Genomic DNA, 21,074 nt, shown 5'->3' with positions numbered 1-21,074 from the left:
GAGCACTGAGTTGTCACCCATGGATATAAGATCAATCAATCAATCAACTTTTTTCTTATATAGCGCCAAATCACAACAAACAGTTGCCCCAAGGCGCTGATGGATAAGATGGATGAAGATGTGGATAAAGAGGTGCCTTGCACCTACATCCAGAAATTTAACTCATTCTGTTAACACGACTGTTAACACAAACACACACACAAAATCCTTGATCAGGTACTTGGTACGCTGTGCAACAGGAACATGTGTGTGTTTAGGGTGTGGTGGTGGCTGTTATGGGCAGCACAGATGCATTGACAGGGATGACGCCGGTGGCCAGCAGAATGATTATGAGGACGATGATGAGGGCGACCACCACAATGGCCTCAACCAGCTTGATGTTCTTCCACCAACAGGAGCGAGCCACTTCGTTGGACTTCTGCCTGAGCTTCTTAGCCTGAGTGAGGACAAACAAAAGACATCTCGGTAAAATAAAAGTCACGTATTCCTGATGTTAGTGGTGGAGTACTGCAGTCCAGTCCTGGATTCGAGACCAATTTTTCACTTACTTGGTCTTGTCTTGGAAATAAAAGCAATTCTATTTGATCTTGACTCAGTCTCAGAATAGAATGAGGATACACATTAATTAAAAATTACAATCACAAAATTAATTCTCAGTGTGTTGACTGGCAGTATATTTGATAATAAATCCCAGAGTGCAACGCTGCCTTGAATCCACTGAGCACCAAGAAGGAGTGAACAATCTGTTTTCAATAAATTTCTTTTCGTCAATCACATAAAGTTAATTTGCAACATGAACTTTAAAAAGAAGCATCAGAACGTAAGATCTGTAAGTTCAAACTTGTTTTTCAGGTCTCAGTGTCACCTTGGTCTTCAGGTGATTTCGACCACTCCAAAGTCCCAATGCCTTGGTCTTGAATAAAAGTTAATTTTAAATCAAATCAAATCAATTTAATTTATATAGCGCCAAATCACAACAAACAGTTGCCCCAAGGCGCTCCATATTGTAAGGCAAAAGCCATACAATAATTACAGAAAAACCCCAACGGTATTAGGTGGTCATGTCTCCATCCTTACTGGATGTACTGGTCCAAGTCAAGACAAAGTGCATGTGTCAACCACCTAGGCAAACCAGTGGTCCATCCCCACCTTTTGAAAGGAATGATCTATCTGCCGCAGTCAGGTCAAACATGGGCTCCCCTTGGACTTCTCCAACCAATGGGGTCCTCAACACTAGGGCACCTGTGTGCTGGATCATCAATCAATCAATCAATCAATCAATCAATCAATCAATTTTTTTATATAGCGCCAAATCACAACAAACAGTTGCCCCAAGGCGCTTTATATTGTAAGACAAGGCCATACAATAATTATGTAAAACCCCAACGGTCAAAACGACCCCCTGTGAGCAAGCACTTGGCTACAGTGGGAAGGAAAAACTCCCTTTTAACAGGAAGAAACCTCCAGCAGAACCAGGCTCAGGGAGGGGCAGTCTTCTGCTGGGACTGGTTGGGGCTGAGGGAGAGAACCAGGAAAAAGACATGCTGTGGAGGGGAGCAGAGATCGATCACTAATGATTAAATGCAGAGTGGTGCATACAGAGCAAAAAGAGAAAGAAACAGTGCATCATGGGAACCCCCCAGCAGTCTACGTCTATAGCAGCATAACTAAGGGATGGTTCAGGGTCACCTGATCCAGCCCTAACTATAAGCTTTAGCAAAAAGGAAAGTTTTAAGCTTAATCTTAAAAGTAGAGAGGGTATCTGTCTCCCTGATCTGAATTGGGAGCTGGTTCCACAGGAGAGGAGCCTGAAAGCTGAAGGCTCTGCCTCCCATTCTACTCTTACAAACCCTAGGAACTACAAGTAAGCCTGCAGTCTGAGAGCGAAGCGCTCTATTGGGGTGATATGGTACTACGAGGTCCCTAAGATAAGATGGGACCTGATTATTCAAAACCTTATAAGTAAGAAGAAGAATTTTAAATTCTATTCTAGAATTAACAGGAAGCCAATGAAGAGAGGCCAATATGGGTGAGATATGCTCTCTCCTTCTAGTCCCCGTCAGTACTCTAGCTGCAGCATTTTGAATTAACTGAAGGCTTTTTAGGGAACTTTTAGGACAACCTGATAATAATGAATTACAATAGTCCAGCCTAGAGGAAATAAATGCATGAATTAGTTTTTCAGCATCACTCTGAGACAAGACCTTTCTGATTTTAGAGATATTGCGTAAATGCAAAAAAGCAGTCCTACATATTTGTTTAATATGCGCTTTGAATGACATATCCTGATCAAAAATGACTCCAAGATTTCTCACAGTATTACTAGAGGTCAGGGTAATGCCATCCAGAGTAAGGATCTGGTTAGACACCATGTTTCTAAGATTTGTGGGGCCAAGTACAATAACTTCAGTTTTATCTGAGTTTAAAAGCAGGAAATTAGAGGTCATCCATGTCTTTATGTCTGTAAGACAATCCTGCAGTTTAGCTAATTGGTGTGTGTCCTCTGGCTTCATGGATAGATAAAGCTGGGTATCATCTGCGTAACAATGAAAATTTAAGCAATACCATCTAATAATACTGCCTAAGGGAAGCATGTATAAAGTGAATAAAATTGGTCCTAGCACAGAACCTTGAGGAACTCCATAATTAACTTTAGTCTGTGAAGAAGATTCCCCATTTACATGAACAAATTGTAATCTATTAGACAAATATGATTCAAACCACCGCAGCGCAGTGCCTTTAATACCTATGGCATGCTCTAATCTCTGTAATAAAATGTTATGGTCAACAGTATCAAAAGCAGCACTGAGGTCTAACAGAACAAGCACAGAGATGAGTCCACTGTCCGAGGCCATAAGAAGATCATTTGTAACCTTCACTAATGCTGTTTCTGTACTATGATGAATTCTAAAACCTGACTGAAACTCTTCAAATAGACCATTCCTCTGCAGATGATCAGTTAGCTGTTTTACAACTACCCTTTCAAGAATTTTTGAGAGAAAAGGAAGGTTGGAGATTGGCCTATAATTAGCTAAGATAGCTGGGTCAAGCGATGGCTTTTTAAGTAATGGTTTAATTACTGCCACCTTAAAAGCCTGTGGTACATAGCCAACTAACAAAGATAGATTGATCATATTTAAGATCAAAGCATTAAATAATGGTAGGGCTTCCTTGAGCAGCCTGGTAGGAATGGGGTCTAATAAACATGTTGATGGTTTGGATGAAGTAACTAATGAAAATAACTCAGACAGAACAATCGGAGAGAAAGAGTCTAACCAAATACTGGCATCACTGAAAGCAGCCAAAGATAACGATACGTCTTTGGGATGGTTATGAGTAATTTTTTCTCTAATAGTTAAAATTTTGTTAGCAAAGAAAGTCATGAAGTCATTACTAGTTAAAGTTAATGGAATACTCAGCTCAATAGAGCTCTGACTCTTTGTCAGCCTGGCTACAGTGCTGAAAAGAAACCTGGGGTTGTTCTTATTTTCTTCAATTAGTGATGAGTAGAAAGATGTCCTAGCTTTACGGAGGGCTTTTTTATAGAGCAACAGACTCTTTTTCCAGGCTAAGTGAAGATCTTCTAAATTAGTGAGACGCCATTTCCTCTCCAACTTACGGGTTATCTGCTTTAAGCTACGAGTTTGTGAGTTATACCACGGAGTCAGACACTTCTGATTTAAAGCTCTCTTTTTTAGAGGAGCTACAGCATCCAAAGTTGTCTTCAATGAGGATGTAAAACTATTGATGAGATACTCTATCTCACTTACAGAGTTTAGGTAGCTACTCTGCTCTGTGTTGGTATATGGCATTAGAGAACATAAAGAAGGAATCATATCCTTAAACCTAGTTACAGCGCTTTCTGAAAGACTTCTAGTGTAATGAAACTTATTCCCCACTGCAGGGTAGTCCATCAGAGTAAATGTAAATGTTATTAAGAAATGATCAGACAGAAGGGAGTTTTCAGGGAATACTGTTAAGTCTTCTATTTCCATACCATAAGTCAGAACAAGATCTAAGATATGATTAAAGTGGTGGGTGGACTCATTTACTTTTTGAGCAAAGCCAATAGAGTCTAATAATAGATTAAATGCAGTGTTGAGGCTGTCGTTCTCAGCATCTGTGTGGATGTTAAAATCGCCCACTATAATTATCTTATCTGAGCTAAGCACTAAGTCAGACAAAAGGTCTGAAAATTCACAGAGAAACTCACAGTAACGACCAGGTGGACGATAGATAATAACAAATAAAACTGGTTTTTGGGACTTCCAATTTGGATGGACAAGACTAAGAGTCAAGCTTTCAAATGAATTAAAGCTCTGTCTGGGTTTTTGATTAATTAATAAGCTGGAATGGAAGATTGCTGCTAATCCTCCGCCCCGGCCCGTGCTACGAGCATTCTGACAGTTAGTGTGACTCGGGGGTGTGTCAAGGGAAATGCACCACTTGACAAAAAAGGGGTCAAAGACACTCCCTCACAATGCACTCCTCATGTTGGTTCACTTTTCTACAAGCACCAACTCCTAATTTTCCAGGTCCATACGTTTTTGGACAGTGACGCGCTTTGTAATTTTGCCACTATACACCAACACCGTGGAGAGGAAACAATCAAGATGTGCTTCCAATGTAGACTTTCAGCTTGATTTTATTAACATTCATAAAACTTACATTTGTTAAAAAATTATGCAAATATAGATTTTATAAGAAAGAATATGTTGATTTTGATGATCTGCATCCAGCAGTTCATTATCTGTGATCGTAAATTCATCACAAAGAAAAGGAAAGAAACATTACCTGGAATGAATGATTCTGCAGTCTTACAGTAAGTGATTACTTCATGTTTCAGATTGCAACAAATAAGCTCGTGCACGTGTTACATGAACAGCTGTCTGACCTGTTCTACAGCTCCCAAGTGCTGCACTTTGTAATGTGTTGTGCTTAACACCTCATTAGGGACAGTGAGGAAAAAAATTAAAACCAAACAAATCCACCAATCCTTTGAAAATTACTTTGGAAAGTAGTGAAATTAGATAGAGAGATATAGCGTTATTGATCCCTTGGACAAAGGTAATGTTCCATTTTCAGCACAGCACAGATAAGAACAATAACAGTAAAAAAAAAAGACAATCGTATCAATTTGTTGTTAGCTGACTAACTCAGACAGCAATACCTCCACTAGATGGGAGCATACAACAGAAAAATTTCCATTCTAGATTCATAAATTACAGGTGGAAAGCTGTGGAAGAAAGGTTCACAAGCAAAATGTTAATTAAAATGAAGTGGCCCCACAATAAATTAACCCATTTATTCACACTGAGAGCAACTGGGGATTTTCAGATGGAGAAGCGTGATATAGATTTGTTTTGTGTTTGTGAATACTTTGGTTGTAGAATTGAGGCTCAAACTCAACGACAGTGACACTGACCTCGATGTCCATCTTTTCGGATGTGTCCAAGAGGTCGTGCAGATTATTTTCAACCTGTAGAATTTTTTTCAGGTTCTTCTTCATCTGGTCTGTGACTTCATCCAGCTGAAAATGTATACCCTGCAGGCTGCCCTGTGGCTCCTCTCCATCCTGATCCTGGACAAGGATGCATACAGACAGAGGAAAACATCTACAGCGGTCATTCCCAATCTTAGCCCACTTAGCTCAGAAGCCCACTTTGAAAATTTAAAATCTTATTCAGCCCACCCAAATATTTAATCACACTTTTGATTGGCACATGGGACTAAGATGAAGTATTTCCATGTATTATTTTAAAGTCCATCATATAAATGAATAGATAATTTAAATCCCCTGGCTTTATTTTATTATTTCTGATTATATTAAAAAACAAAAATCAAATTTTAAGCTTTATTACAAAAATTGAAAATCCAAGATGTTTTAATTATTTTATTTTTAATGACCTCTCATGACCCACCTGCAGTACCTTCACAGGCCACCATGCGATCTTACCCATCTACACGATGGATGCATATGAAAACTAAACCATAGTAATATACTAGAGCTCTTGGTGAATTACTGTTGTACCTGCATCAATAGTAAATGCCCACCAGATGGTGATATTGCTCCATTTCAACAACCTTGAGTACAGGTTGCTGTGGGACATGACGGTAAACCTGTTGCTTGTAGTCGTAGGTGCATTATCAGATATTTCTGAATTATGATTTGTATACTTGCATTCTTCTTGGCAATAAATTTTGGTTTTATTTTTTATCTTGGGGGGAAGGTTAGTAGGTGGCTGACTGGAAAAGGAGCTGTCCTACTAATATGTTGACCTGATTTTGAATCCTGCTTATGCTAATTGTCTGTGTCATTAGACAAGACACATTGTCTACATTGTCTCAGTCCAACTACCTGCAAATGGGTACCAGCCTTAGCAGTGTCGGACTGCTGTCCCATCCAGGAGGAGTTGTAGACTGTAATCCATTTGACAATATGGAATCTGGGGATAAGCACCGGCATCAACGGGCCTCGGGTCTTATATAGGACTTAGACAACATGACTGCTAAAGAAGAAAGAAGTGACAACGACGCCGCTGCAAGTAGTCTCATAAGTCCGATGTGACTGTAAGCAGTATGTGTAAAGTGAATGTCCTCTCTGTTCTCCATTCACACAAAGCTGCCATTTTTCATTTCTGGGAACAATCAAGATATAGTCACATAACTGATATAGAATTATGGATACAAGTACCATAATGGCTTTGTCTAACATGAACATGATAAACTGGAACAAATGCCTATAACCCAATGGAAAATCTTAGTTGTTGGCCTATTCAGACCACCACGATTTTCTCTGATGAGATTAGACAGAACTTTATTGATCCCTTGGGAAGACTCCCTCAGGGAAATCGATGGATTCAATGGTTGCAATGATGCAATGTTTTGTCGATTATTGGGTATTGTGGGAGGGGTGTGGCCCAGTTTCAAAGCAAAAATGAATTTGAATATTAGTCATTCATTTTCTCCAGGTCTATTCAGTTCAATTCAATTTATTTATACAGTGTCAAATCACAACATGCCCCATGACCCCTATACACAAGTAAGGTTTAGACCTTACCCACCCTTTGAGCAAGTACACTGGCAACAGTGGTGAAGAAAAAAAACAAACAAATTTTTTGATTATAGGAAGAAACCTCAGGCAGATCAGACTTAGAGGGGTGAGCATCTGCCATACTAAAAAAAAAACTAAACAAAAAAACAAACCCACTGGCCATAAAACAAACAAACATACAAACATTAATAAAAATTAAAACGCACAACACATCATTGTCAGACATACAGAGACAGAAATGTTGCAGCTCAGCAACCATATTCACATAGAGACCTTATGACAAAGATGGATGGCTAAAAGACAACCAGGAGATGACAAGTCGTATCAAAAAAAAAAAAAAAAAAAAAAAAAGCGCTGTGATAACTGACCAAACATTGTTTGGTACAGCGTATTTATGCTGATATGTGAATGAAAGTGGGGTATTTGGCATACTGTTGGCTTGTCCTGGTCATCTGGCATGCCGCCCACAGCCCAACACGTGTGTCCTGTCAGATGTGACATTCAGATCACCTGCTGCATGTCCAAACAGACTGATGGTCCATTCCTCCTCCCATTGCAATAGCGATATATGTTTTTATGTATTTCCACACAAGCACGCATGTCTGTTAGCAGGTGTGATGTCTAGAGCCAGAGATGTCCCAATAGCTGCGGGCAGGCAGCCACACTCCCTGTCCTGTCACCGCACACACAGATGTGTTGTTGGGGAGGGTCGCAGAACACACGCACACGTGTTGTGGGAGGAGCTGACACTCTGGCACGCCACATGTGTACTTTGCATTTTCACAGTCATGGGACACTTAGACAAATTTCACATCCACCTCGACAGTGATTGTCTGCAGACTGTTTTTGTATTAACAGTGCGAATGGCCACACATGTTCAAAGTGCCATGCGAGCGGTGTTAGATGTTCGTGTGTGTCAGCTGGAATTTGGCCGACACCTGCCGCGAGAGGGTTCAATGGGCTGTCACAGCGCACACTCTGTCTTTCACCCACAGGTGTACGAGGCGTTGGAGGCAGCTACGAAATTACATGTTTTGCACATGATTCCTGCTTCATGCGCACTTTCTTTGCAAATTGACCAAATCTGAACGATGTGTGAAGGGGCCCTTATGGATGGACAGGTCTTACTGCAGCATGTATGGAGGACCTGTCTCACCAACATGCATCTTGTTGGGATCTTAATGCAGCAGTTTGATGATGTTCAGAACTTCAGTGATGCGACAGGTGCCATGTCCAGAATTATACCATAGCAGTTTGCATGGTGTAACATGGTTATTACTACTAGTACAGAGACACATACAGGGACGCACAGGTGCACGTCCTACGTTCATCTGTGAGATACAGATCACATTTAATTTACAGCCCATGCAGAATTTATATGTTTAGGTCTGAGGGTTAGTGTTTTACAAAGCTGTTAGGAAATACAGCCTTCAAATAACCCTGTGAGAGGTTTTACACTTTAGAGACATGGAGAGGGAAAAAAAAAAGACAAAAAATGAAGCAGAACCGTTTTTTTGTGATCCTGAAGAGTATGTTCAGCTGTTTCCAGTAACTTCAAATCTACTTTCAAGAAACAGCAGCACAGAAAACAACAACACCCAAAGTGTTGGCAATTACAGAAAGATAAGAACCACAGTGCAGGATATTTTGACACCAGCATGACCACAGAGTGAATTGTTCATCTTTGACCTGTGCCCTCTTAGCCAGAAGAGGAAGTGGCTCAGCTTCTTTGATTGCTTTACTCGTGAAGGCTTCGGGGTGGTTAAAAACACAGGACAAAGGTTTATATATGTAAATCCTCCGTCAGTCACAGGTTTTCTGAAGAGTGGGCTTGCAGTTCAAATGCGATCTTGCCAGTGCCAGATGACTGGAGAAAGAGGTGGAGCATGGAAAGACTAGCATGACTGTTGTCTGTGAGTCAAAGAAAAAAGAAATTGGCAACATGACTTTGACATTGCTGAGCACCTGCCATGCTTTCTTTGGTCTCGGTGGTGTTGGACGTTTCCATTGGAATGTTTAAGATTTGGTTTCCAGGTTGTGCCCGTAAACCCTGTGTCTCATCACTACTGTTCATGAAGTCGGGGTCACTGCAAGTCTTCCAGACGCAATTGCTTCTGCTCTCCTGTTAGCAGCTTCGACAAGAATTTCGCTGACACTCCACATGTTGTTCCACATTCTAGGTTCCCTACATCTCCCCACCAAAGGACAACTTGCAGGCTTCATTTGTTTCCGTGGGATAAAATAAGGTCAGATACTTTTTGAGCACACCTCACACACACACACACACACACACACACACACACACACACACACACACACACACACACACACACACACACACACACACACACACACACACACACACACACACACACACACACACACACACACACACACACACACACACACACACACACACACACGTGTATTATATAGTCAGTTAATCTACAAATATCCAGATTCGGATCCAGATCACCTCCAAAATTTAATGGAGGCTTCCATGGTCTAATATCTATCTGTGGTGAATATTTGGTGAGAACCCGTGAAGTAGTTTTGACGTAATCCTTCAAAGCGTATATAAAGTGAAATCTTGATCCAGGATCCGGATCAATTCCCAAAATTCAGTGGAGGCTTCCATGGTCTAATATCTATCTGTGGTGAATATTTGGTGAGAATCTGTGAAGTAGTTTTGACATAATCCTTCAAAGCCTATATAAAGTGAAATCTTGATCCACAATCCAGATTCGGATCCAGATCACCTCCAAAATTTAATGGAGGCTTCCATGGTCTAATATCTATCTGTGGTGAAAATTTGGTGAGAATCTGTGAAGTAGTTTTGACGTAATCCTTTAAAGCGTATATAAAGTGAAATCTTGATCCAGAATCCGGATCCGGATCACTTCCCAAAATTCAGTGGAGTCTTCCATGGTCTAATATCTATCTGTGGTGAACATTTGGTGAGAATCTGTGAAGTACTTTTGACATAATCCTTCAAAGCCTATATACGTAAAGTGAAATCTTGATCCAGAATCCGGATTTGGATCCAGATCACCTCCAAAATTTAATGGAGGCTTCCATGGTCTGATATCTATCTGTGGTGAATATTTGGTGAGAATCTGTGACGTAGTTTTGACGTAATCCTTTAAAGCGTATATAAAGTGAAATCTTGATCCAAAATCCGGATCCAGATCACTTCTCAAAATTCAGTGGAGACTTCCACGCCCCAAAATCTATCTGTGGTGAAAATTTGGTAAGAATCTGTCAGAGATTTCAGAGTTGGACCTGAAAAGATCAGCTGTTTACACACAGAAATGATCACGTAAGAGACACTGAATTTCTTTGTCCTGTACAGGAGAGAACAAACGAGAAGCTCTTTCAGAAAGAACTGTTGTCCGTCCTAAAGGTCCCACCCATTTGCCTCTCCTTTAAGAATGACAGGGTTTTTCTCTATATTGTCAATATATGTATTATCAAATATTAATGTCTTCACTTTGATGTACTCTCTGTAATCATGTCTTTGATTCTGTTCTCTATTTTTCATATATACGTATATGCATGTGTGAAAGTTCATGTACCATTATTCCTTTAAATAATTACTTAGTGTCAAAAGCAATCATATACACTGAATGGTTCAAGTGATCATTAAGACTGTCAAACGAGAAAAGGGAGCAGATGATCTTTGACCATTCAATGTGCAGATTGTTTTGCCAGAATGTCAGACTGGTTGGCTAGGGTCATGTTTGGCTAATTGCAGATGTGTACTTTTGATTAATGGTTCAGCCTTGAAGAAGAGCATTGTAACTGGAACACGGTTCAAGGGCTGGACATTGTTATGGAAAGCTTAGGAGACTGAGGGCTCAAAAGCCATAACAGTTTTCATATCAGTGTAAGACCAGACTTTGTGTCTTTCCATTGTTTTGAGATATTGTCACCCCTATATGCCGTATGTAACGATATTCAATAAAAAGGAGAGGCAAATGGGTGGGACCTTTAGGACGGACAACAGTTCTTTCTGAAGGAGCTTCTTGTTTGTCCTCTCCTGTACAGGACAAAGAAATTCAGTGTCTCTTACGTGATCATTTCTGTGTGTAAACAGTTGATCTTTTCAGGTCCAACTCTGAACAACTCTGACTTTTGACGTAATCCTTTAAAGCGTATATAAAGTGAAATCTTGATCCAGAATCCGGATTTGGATCCAGATCACCTCCAAAATTTAATGGAGGCTTCCATGGCCTAATATCTGTTTGTGGTGACAATTTCGTCAAAATCTGAGGAGTAGTTTTGACGTAATCCTGCTAACAGACAGACAAATAAATAAATAAATAAACGCCAATGATTTTACATCCTTGGTGAATGCAAAAAACTCTGAAAGTTCAAAATCAGTGTATATATGATACCATAAATAAATAAATAAATGAATAAATAAAAAGAAAAAGGGATTTTACTTTGGTTGTTAGCATTCCACATGTCCTGTGCTGCGGTGTGCCAAAAGCAGAGCAGGTAGTCTGAGCATCTGTCTGGGACATCCCGAGAATTTGTGGGATCCCCAAGAAGTGGCTGAACATCATAGTCAGCCTCTATACAGGCACTATGAGTGCGGTGCAGAACAGCAAGAGAGATTGGTGTACCTCAGGGATGTGTTCTAGCTCCTTCTCTATTCAGTGTTTGTATGGACTGGGTGTTGGGTAGAGTCGTGGAAACCAGGGTGGTGCTTTTATTGTCGAGGAAAGGTTTAATGGCTTTGACTTTGCGGACAACGCTGTGATCTATGCAGAACCAATGGCTACCCTGATTACAGCACTTGAGAAGCTGAGTGAAGATCAGAGTGTCTGGATTTGCAATTGTCCTGGTTTAAGACGAAGATATGGCTTTTTAATGAACCCCTGGAGTCAACCATCAGAAGTGTACCTGTGTCTGGTTAAAGTGTTGAACTTGTAGAGACATTCGCTTATCTCAGCAGTGACATTCGTGTCTCTGGGTCCTTTGCCTTTGAGACTGTGAGACGCCTGGGGAGAGCTTGTGGAGTCATAAGGTCGCTGGACAGAGATATCTTTGCAGGTGAACAAAGGTCCAAGTCTTTAGGGTCTTAGTGCTGCTTGTCTGGCTATATGGTTGTGAGAGATGGATGCTAACCAGTGACCCAAGGTGACAACTGGATGTCTTTGGTACCAGGTCTCTTTGGAGCATCCTATAGTACTGCTGGAATGACTTAGTGTCAAATGCAGTTAGTCAGCGAGACCAAGATGAGGAGGTTCACTTGTGTTGTGAGGAACTGTCAGCTTCGACATTCCGCCTGTGTGACGTGTTTCTCTGTGCACGACCCAGAACACATAGGATGAGTTGTCTGTCTGGGTGGTAAATACATAAATGTCTGCAAAAACTGTGATAGGTGGCTGAGAAAAAAAAACTTTATTCACACAATCATATATTAAAGATCTACAGTACAACAGATGCCATAAAGGAGATAAAACTGGCCTGAAAAATGAGCTGAAGTTTTGCAATCTGCAGTGTGCTGTTTGAGTGAAGGATCTGTCTTTCAGGAGAGAGGAAGGAATTTTTATGTGTTGAATTATATACAGGTGCTTGTTTAACCTTTTAGTAACCAGGCAGTATGAATTCTAAATTCATTCTACTCATCACTAATTGAAGAAAATAAGAACAACCCCAGGTTTCTTTTCAGCACTGTAGCCAGGCTGACAAAGAGTCAGAGCTCTATTGAGCTGAGTATTCCATTAACTTTAACTAGTAATGACTTCATGACTTTCTTTGCTAACAAAATTTTAACTATTAGAGAAAAAATTACTCATAACCATCCCAAAGACGTATCGTTATCTTTGGCTGCTTTCAGTGATGCCGGTATTTGGTTAGACTCTTTCTCTCCGATTGTTCTGTCTGAGTTATTTTCATTAGTTACTTCATCCAAACCATCAACATGTTTATTAGACCCCATTCCTACCAGGCTGCTCAAGGAAGCCCTACCATTATTTAATGCTTCGATCTTAAATATGATCAATCTATCTTTATTAGTTGGTTATGTACCACAGGCTTTTAAGGTGGCAGTAATTAAACCATTACTTAAAAAGCCATCACTTGACCCAGCTATCTTAGCTAATTATAGGCCAATCTCCAACCTTCCTTTTCTCTCACAAATTCTTGAAAGGGTAGTTGTAAAACAGCTAACTGATCATCTGCAGAGGAATGGTCTATTTGAAGAGTTTCAGTCAGGTTTTAGAATTCATCATAGTACAGAAACAGCATTAGTGAAGGTTACAAATGATCTTCTTATGGCCTCAGACAGTGGACTCATCTCTGTGCTTGTTCTGTTAGACCTCATTGCTGCTTTTGATACTGTTGACCATAAAATTTTATTACAGAGATTAGAGCATGCCATAGGTATTAAAGGCACTGCGCTGCGGTGGTTTGAATCATATTTGTCTAATAGATTACAATTTGTTCATGTAAATGGGGAATCTTCTTCACAGACTAAAGTTAATTATGGAGTTCCACAAGGTTCTGTGCTAGGACCAATTTTATTCACTTTATACATGCTTCCCTTAGGCAGTATTATTAGACGGTATTGCTTAAATTTTCATTGTTACGCAGATGATACCCAGCTTTATCTATCCATGAAGCCAGAGGACACACACCAATTAGCTAAACTGCAGGATTGTCTTACAGACATAAAGACATGGATGACCTCTAATTTCCTGCTTTTAAACTCAGATAAAACTGAAGTTATTGTACTTGGCCCCACAAATCTTAGAAACATGGTGTCTAACCAGATCCTTACTCTGGATGGCATTACCCTGACCTCTAGTAATACTGTGAGAAATCTTGGAGTCATTTTTGATCAGGATATGTCATTCAAAGCGCATATTAAACAAATATGTAGGACTGCTTTTTTTGCATTTACGCAATATCTCTAAAATCAGAAAGGTCTTGTCTCAGAGTGATGCTGAAAAACTAATTCATGCATTTATTTCCCCTAGGCTGGACTATTGTAATTCATTATTATCAGGTTGTCCTAAAAGTTCCCTAAAAAGCCTTCAGTTAATTCAAAATGCTGCAGCTAGAGTACTGACGGGGACTAGAAGGAGAGAGCATATCTCACCCATATTGGCCTCTCTTCATTGGCTTCCTGTTAATTCTAGAATAGAATTTAAAATTCTTCTTCTTACTTATAAGGTTTTGAATAATCAGGTCCCATCTTATCTTAGGGACCTCGTAGTACCATATCACCCCAATAGAGCGCTTCGCTCTCAGACTGCAGGCTTACTTGTAGTTCCTAGGGTTTGTAAGAGTAGAATGGGAGGCAGAGCCTTCAGCTTTCAGGCTCCTCTCCTGTGGAACCAGCTCCCAATTCAGATCAAGGAGACAGACACCCTCTCTACTTTTAAGATTAGGGTTAAAACTTTCCTTTTTGCTAAAGCTTATAGTTAGGGCTGGATCAGGTGACCCTGAACCATCCCTTAGTTATGCTGCTATAGACGTAGACTGCTGGGGGGTTCCCATGATGCACTGTTTCTTTCTCTTTTTGCTCTGTATGCACCACTCTGCATTTAATCATTAGTGATCGATCTCTGCTCCCCTCCACAGCATGTCTTTTTCCTGGTTCTCTCCCTCAGCCCCAACCAGTCCCAGCAGAAGACTGCCCCTCCCTGAGCCTGGTTCTGCTGGAGGTTCTTCCTGTTAAAAGGGAGTTTTTCCTTCCCACTGTAGCCAAGTGCTTGCTCACAGGGGGTCGTTTTGACCGTTGGGGTTTTACATAATTATTGTATGGCCTTGCCTTACAATATAAAGCGCCTTGGGGCAACTGTTTGTTGTGATTTGGTGCTATATAAAAAAATTGATTGATTGATTGATTGACTGCACCAAGTGGACTGACATGAATCATGGCTCCAACACGAGAGATGTCAATTGAAACAAAGGAGAGGATTATCAAACTCTTAAAAGAGGGTAAATCATCACGCAATGTTGCAAAAGATGTTGGTTGTTCACAGTCAGCTGTGTCTAAACTCTGGACCAAATACAAACAACATGGGAAGGTTGTTAAAGGCAAACATACTGGTAGACCAAGGAAGACATCAAAGCGTCAAGACAGAAAACGTAAAGCAATATGTCTCACAAATTGAAAAATGCACAACAAAACAAATGAGGAATGAATGGTAGGAAACTGGAGTCAACATCTGTGACCGAACTGTAAGAAACCGCCTAAAGGAAATGGGATTTACATACAGAAAAGCTAAACAAAAGCCATCATTAACACCTAAACAGAAAAAAAACAAGGTTACAATGGGCTAAGGAAAAGCAATTGTGGACTGTGGATGACTGGATGAAAGTCATATTCAGTGATGAATCTCGAATCTGCATTGGGCAAGGTGATGATGCTGGAACTTTTGCTTGGTGCCGTTCCAATGAGATTTATAAAGATGACTGCCTGAAGAGAACATGTAAATTTCCACAGTCATTGATGATATGGGGCTGCATGTCAGGTAAAGGCACTGGGGAGATGGCTGTCATTACATCATCAATAAATGCACAAGTTTACTTTGATATTTTGGACAATTGAAAGGATGTTTGGGGATGATTAAATCATTTTTAAAGATGATAATGCATCTTGCCATAGAGCAAAAACTGTGAAAACATTCCTTGCAAAAAGACACATAGGGTCAATGTCAACGAGCAGATCTGATTTGATGCAGGTGTTAGTTTGGGGGATGAAAATTTACAAGGTGATTCCATAATTTATTCCTCAGAATTGAGTGATTCCATATTTTTTTCCTATGCTTGGTCTAAAAAAGTAACCGTTACTGACTGTCACAATCTTTTTTTCTTGATTTCTTATAGTGTTTCTTAAAGCCAGAAAGTTGCCATTTGAAATGACTTTAGTTTTGTGTCATGTCTGTGATCTGCTTTTTTTCTACAAAATTAAACAACTGAATGAACATCATCCGAGGCCGGTGATTCCATAATTTTTGCCAGGGGTTGTAATTTGTGAAAACCAAGAAAAAACAAGTATATATATATATATATATATATATATATATATATATATATATATATATATATATATATATATATATATATATATAAAAACCTTTTAGAACAGGGGTGGCCAAGTTCGGTCCTGGAGAGCCACATTCCTGACAGTTGTCTCCCTTCTCCAACACACCTGAATCCAATGAAAGACTCGTTAGCAGACTTTTAATGAGCCTTTCATTGGATTCAGGTGTGTTGGAGCAGGGAGACAACTAAGAGTGTCAGGAATGTGGCTCTCGAAGACCGAACTTGGCCACCCCTGTTTTAGAAAATAAGTAACCGTACTTACATGGCCATAAATTATAGAGAACAATTATGAAACAGTACCAGTCTTCATGTATCTCAAGCTGTTTGCAATCTGTGTGTGTGTCTGTGTGTGTGCACAGCGTAGTTTAAAGCAGTAGTTCACCTAATTTCAATCATCCATGTGATGCTTAAACCTCGAAGGGCATTTTGGGACATTTTGATATCATACACTTAAAACATACACTTATAGATAATGGCGAGACGCGCCAAAGCGTCTGTGTGTTTTATTTCCATCTAGTGGTGATGTTACAAATTTCATTATGTCATCACCAGTCACAATTTTGTTTCCTTTCATGTTTTTGCTTCTTAGGTGACGGGGCTTCATGCTCCCTTACCTTCTCTTGTGATAAACAATACATACGATACACCATTTAACAAAAATGGGGCTTTGTCAAATTGCACCAGCAACCTAAGGACTGTGTACAGAGGAGCAACCACTGAATCCTCTTCCCTTTCTGCAGTCTTCAAGCAGTACTGCAAAATGAAAGGCAGAGTAGGCTCGTATCATTTCAGACTAGTGACGTCATGGATATCATTCTGAAGCCTCTCTGCCGTACAAGCCAGGAAGAAAAAGCAAATTCAACAGTTCGAAATCAGATATTAACTTTAATAAAATGGAAAACAATACTCTCATTGGAAGATCCATGGAGAGCTGCGGTAGGTTGCTTGTGTGCATGCACAGCTTTTGTGATACCAAGATGTAAAATTGAAACCTGTGCAGTTTTTGGCTATCCAGAACTTGGAAGTTTGAGTCGTTACTATGGGGCATTTCTGATACAAAAATTACATATTACGCTTAAATTTGATAAATCTTTCAAAAGAATTAGATTGTAGACATTCCTGGGTATAACTGTTGGGCATCTGGAATAGCCGATGATGCAGGTAGTACGAACAACTCGCCATTGTGGACAACAGTTTTACGCTGTTGGTATTCCTGTTACTGATCGCCATGTTCTCTCGCTGGCAGGTCAATCTCGCCCACTGTCTCTGCCAAATCTAACAGCTCCTGCTTTTTGTAACCTGTGGTCGAAACATTCCACTCACTCACTTATCTGGGATCGGATCATGGGAGGTGTGGGACTGGCGTTGGTGTGAGACTGGCGTTGTGTGTTCGCTGCTCCTCTGGTTTTTCTCCAGTTTTCTCGTTTGTAACTTGGTTTTTAGTGGCTTGAGTGTAATTTTTTATCTTTGGGTATGCACTTGACATGGTTCTTGGTCCTTCAGTGTGCATTTTTAACCATTTTGATTGTTTAGTGCCTTTTTTGCACTGCATGATGCCGCACTTCACTCCCTTGGCCAGCGCAATGCTAAGCTACTCTGCAGCTGAGCTACGGAGCCTGAACAACAACAATGTCCCTCAGGACATTCTCGCTATCAGAGAGCTTGGTTTGCTCCGCCGACCTCGGAGAAAGTTTGTATTCTATCGTACTGGGTCGTCTGTGCCTGTGTTCTGTCGAGATGAGGTGCACCACATTGACACTGACATTTTGCCTCTTGCCTCGGTGGTCTCTGACCACTCATTTATTAGGTGTGCATTTATGTTGCCGTGTTTAGTGGACCGAAAGCCTTGTCTATCTCTGTGGTGACGCATTAATCCCTCAACTATGACTGAACTCGAAGCCAGACTGCCTGAAATTTTGGCTTCAGGTTTGGAGAATGTTCAGTTTAGCGCTCAAGGCTACACTGGATAAGGTTGCACCTCCTCTTTTAAGGCCACGCCTTCTCAAGGCACAGTCGCCTTGGTTCAGTGGTTACTTGCGTGACCTAAGGCAGAAGGCTTGAGGTTTGGAACGGAAATGGCGTAGTTCTAAATTAGAGGTGTTCCACCTTGCATGGCATGATGCTGTCTTAGATTATAAGCATGCACTACTGACTACAAAGCGTGCCTATTATTCTGATTTGATCAATCAAAACAAGCATAACTCAAAGTTTTTGTTTGAAACTGTAGCATTTCTCATTCATTGACAGCCACCTGTTATTCACTCTCCCTTTTCAGCACAGGACTTCTTGGACTATTTCGAGAAGAAAATTGAGGATATTAGGTTGCGCATATCTCAGCAGGTTTTGGTCCAACCACTGCATACTGCTATGCAGGCGGATGCGCCCACTAAGGTGTTACCCAGATTTACAGATTTTGATGGTATCTCGCTAGGCGCACTGACGAAGCTCGTGACGTCTACTAAAAGCACAACCTGTTTATTTGATCCTATACCAACAAAACTGTTTAAGGACCTGTAGCCCATTCTTGGGTCAACTGTGCTGGAAATTATAAATCTCTCATTAACTTCTGGATCTGTTCCTAAATGTTTCAAGTCTGCAGTGATTAAATCATTACTTAAGAAATCCAATCTCGACCCTAGTGTATTGAAAAATTATAGATCGATATCAAATCTATCATTTTGTTCTAAAATCCTGGAAAAAGTGGTTTTGCAACAGCTCGTGGACTACCTCACTGAGAATAATCTTTTTGAGCCACTGCAGTCTGCTTTTAGAAAATATCACTCCACAGAGACAGCACTTACTAAAGTAGTGAATGACCTTTTGCGAGCATTGGACTCAGATACAACTACAGTCTTGGTGCTGCTGGATCTTAGTGCTGCGTTTGATACTGTGGATCATCATATTTTACTCAATAGGCTGGAGAATCACTTTGGGATTACTGGAACTACTATTGCATGGTTGACGTCATACCTGTCCAGTCGTTCTTACTGTGTATTGTGTAATGGCACCTCCTCTGATCGTAGGGACATGAAGTTTGGGGTTCCACAGGGATCCGTTTTAGGCTCCCTGCTTTTTTCCCTTTATGTAGCACCCCTTGGGAATATACTGCGGCACTTTGGGATTCCCTTTCATTGCTATGCTGATGGCACTCAATTGTACATACCAATAACTGCTGGTAATCTCATTCACATAAAATCATTGGAAGATTGCCTTGCATCAGTAAGAAGTTGGATGTCTAGTAACTTCCTACTTTTAAATTCTGATAAGACTGAAGTTATGGTTCTTGGTCCAGCGAGGTATCAGCATCAATTTGATCAGCTAGCACTTAGCTTAGGTTCATGTGTTATACATTATACGGATAAAGTGAGGAACCTTGGAGTAATTTTTGATCCTACGTTGTCCTTTGATTTCCACATTAGAGACATTACGAGGACTGCTTTCTTCCATTTACGAAATATAGCGAAGATTCATCCCATCCTGTCTATAGCTGATGCTGAGACTTTGATTCATGCATTTGTCTCTTCTAGATTGGACTATTGTAATGCTCTATTTTCTGGCTTACCGCAGTCCAGGATTAGGGGTCTTAAACTGGTTCAAAATGCTGCTGCCAGACTTTTGACACAAAGCAGAAAGTTTGACCACATTATGCCCGTTTTGGCGTCCCTGCACTGGCTTCCAGTTGCTGCAAGATTGGATTTTAAAGTACTGTTATTAGTTTATAAAACTGTTCATGGACTTGCACCTCCCTGTCTGGCTGACCTGGTAAGCCCCTATGTACCAGCTTGGGCCCTGCGTTCTCAGGGTGCAGGACGTCTATGTGTTCCCAGGGTGAATAAAAAGTCTGCCGGTCACAGAGCTTTCTCCTACCGTGTCCCAGCTCCGTGGAACGATCTCCCGGCACACATTCGGCAGTCGGATACTGTGGAGACTTTCAAGTCACGTTTAAAGACTCATTTGGTTTCCCTGTTTTATCATTAGTGTTATGTGTTTTTATTCTTGTATTGTTTAATGGTCGTCTTTTTATTGTTTTAAATCTTTAATTCAGTTTTTTTTTATGTTGTGTGAAGCACCTTGAGACGATTGCATCGTGAATTGGTGCTATATAAATTAATACATTTGAAATTTGAGCAACAGTTCTAGCAGGGGACCCCAGACTTCCCTTTCCCAGGCCACACTGACCACCTCTGACTGGAGGATCCCAAGACATTCTCAGGCCAGTGTGGAGATATAATCTCTCCACCTAGTCCTGGGTCTTCCCCGGGGTCTCCTCCCAGATGGACATGCCTGGAACACCTCCCTAGGGAGGCACCCAGCTGGCATTTTTCAACGTGAAGGAGCAGTGGGTCTACTCCGAGCTCCCCACGAATGACCGAGCTCGTCACCATATCTCTAAGAGAGACACCAGCCACCCTACCAAGGAAGCCCATTTTGGCCGCTTGTACCCGTGACCTAGTTCTTTCGGTTATGACCCAACCCTCATGACCATCAGTGAGAGTACGAACGAAGATTGACCAGTAGATCGAGAGCTTTGCCTTTTGGCTCAGCTCCCTTTTTGTCACAACAGTACAGTAGAGTGAATGCAACACCACCCCTGCTGCGCTGATTCTCCGGCTAATCTCACCCTCCACTGTCCCCACTTGTGAACAAGACCCTGAGGTACTTGAACTCCTTCACTTGGTGCAAGACCTCATTCCCTTCCCAGAGTAGGCAATCCATCAGTTTCCTGCTGAAAACCATGGCCTCAGATTTAGAGGTGCTGATCATCATCCCAGCCGCTTCACATTCAGCTGTGAACCAATCCAGTGAGTGTTGGAGGTCACAGGCAGATGAAGCCAACAGGACCACATCATCTGCAAAAAACAGTGATGAGACACTGAGCTCACCAAAGTGGAAAACCTCCTCCCCCGACTATGCCTCGATATCCTGTCCATGAAAATCACAAACAGGATTGGTG

General features: G+C 40.9%; 1 protein-coding gene across 1 annotated transcript; it reads right to left on the bottom strand.

Moving 5' to 3' along the window:
• Positions 1-253: 253 nt before the first annotated feature.
• Positions 254-5,960, bottom strand: LOC117509994 (vesicle-associated membrane protein 8-like). Its single transcript, XM_034169602.1, has 3 exons — positions 5,931-5,960; positions 5,426-5,581; positions 254-436 (listed from the first exon to the last, which is right to left on the bottom strand). Exons 1-3 carry the CDS (start codon positions 5,958-5,960, stop codon positions 254-256), a joined length of 369 nt encoding a protein of 122 aa, XP_034025493.1.
• Positions 5,961-21,074: the final 15,114 nt, after the last annotated feature.

Source organism: Thalassophryne amazonica, chromosome 5 (genome assembly GCF_902500255.1).
Source record: "Thalassophryne amazonica chromosome 5, fThaAma1.1, whole genome shotgun sequence".
Taxonomy (NCBI): Eukaryota; Metazoa; Chordata; class Actinopteri; order Batrachoidiformes; family Batrachoididae; genus Thalassophryne; species Thalassophryne amazonica.
This window is presented reverse-complemented; position numbering and strand designations above follow the sequence as displayed.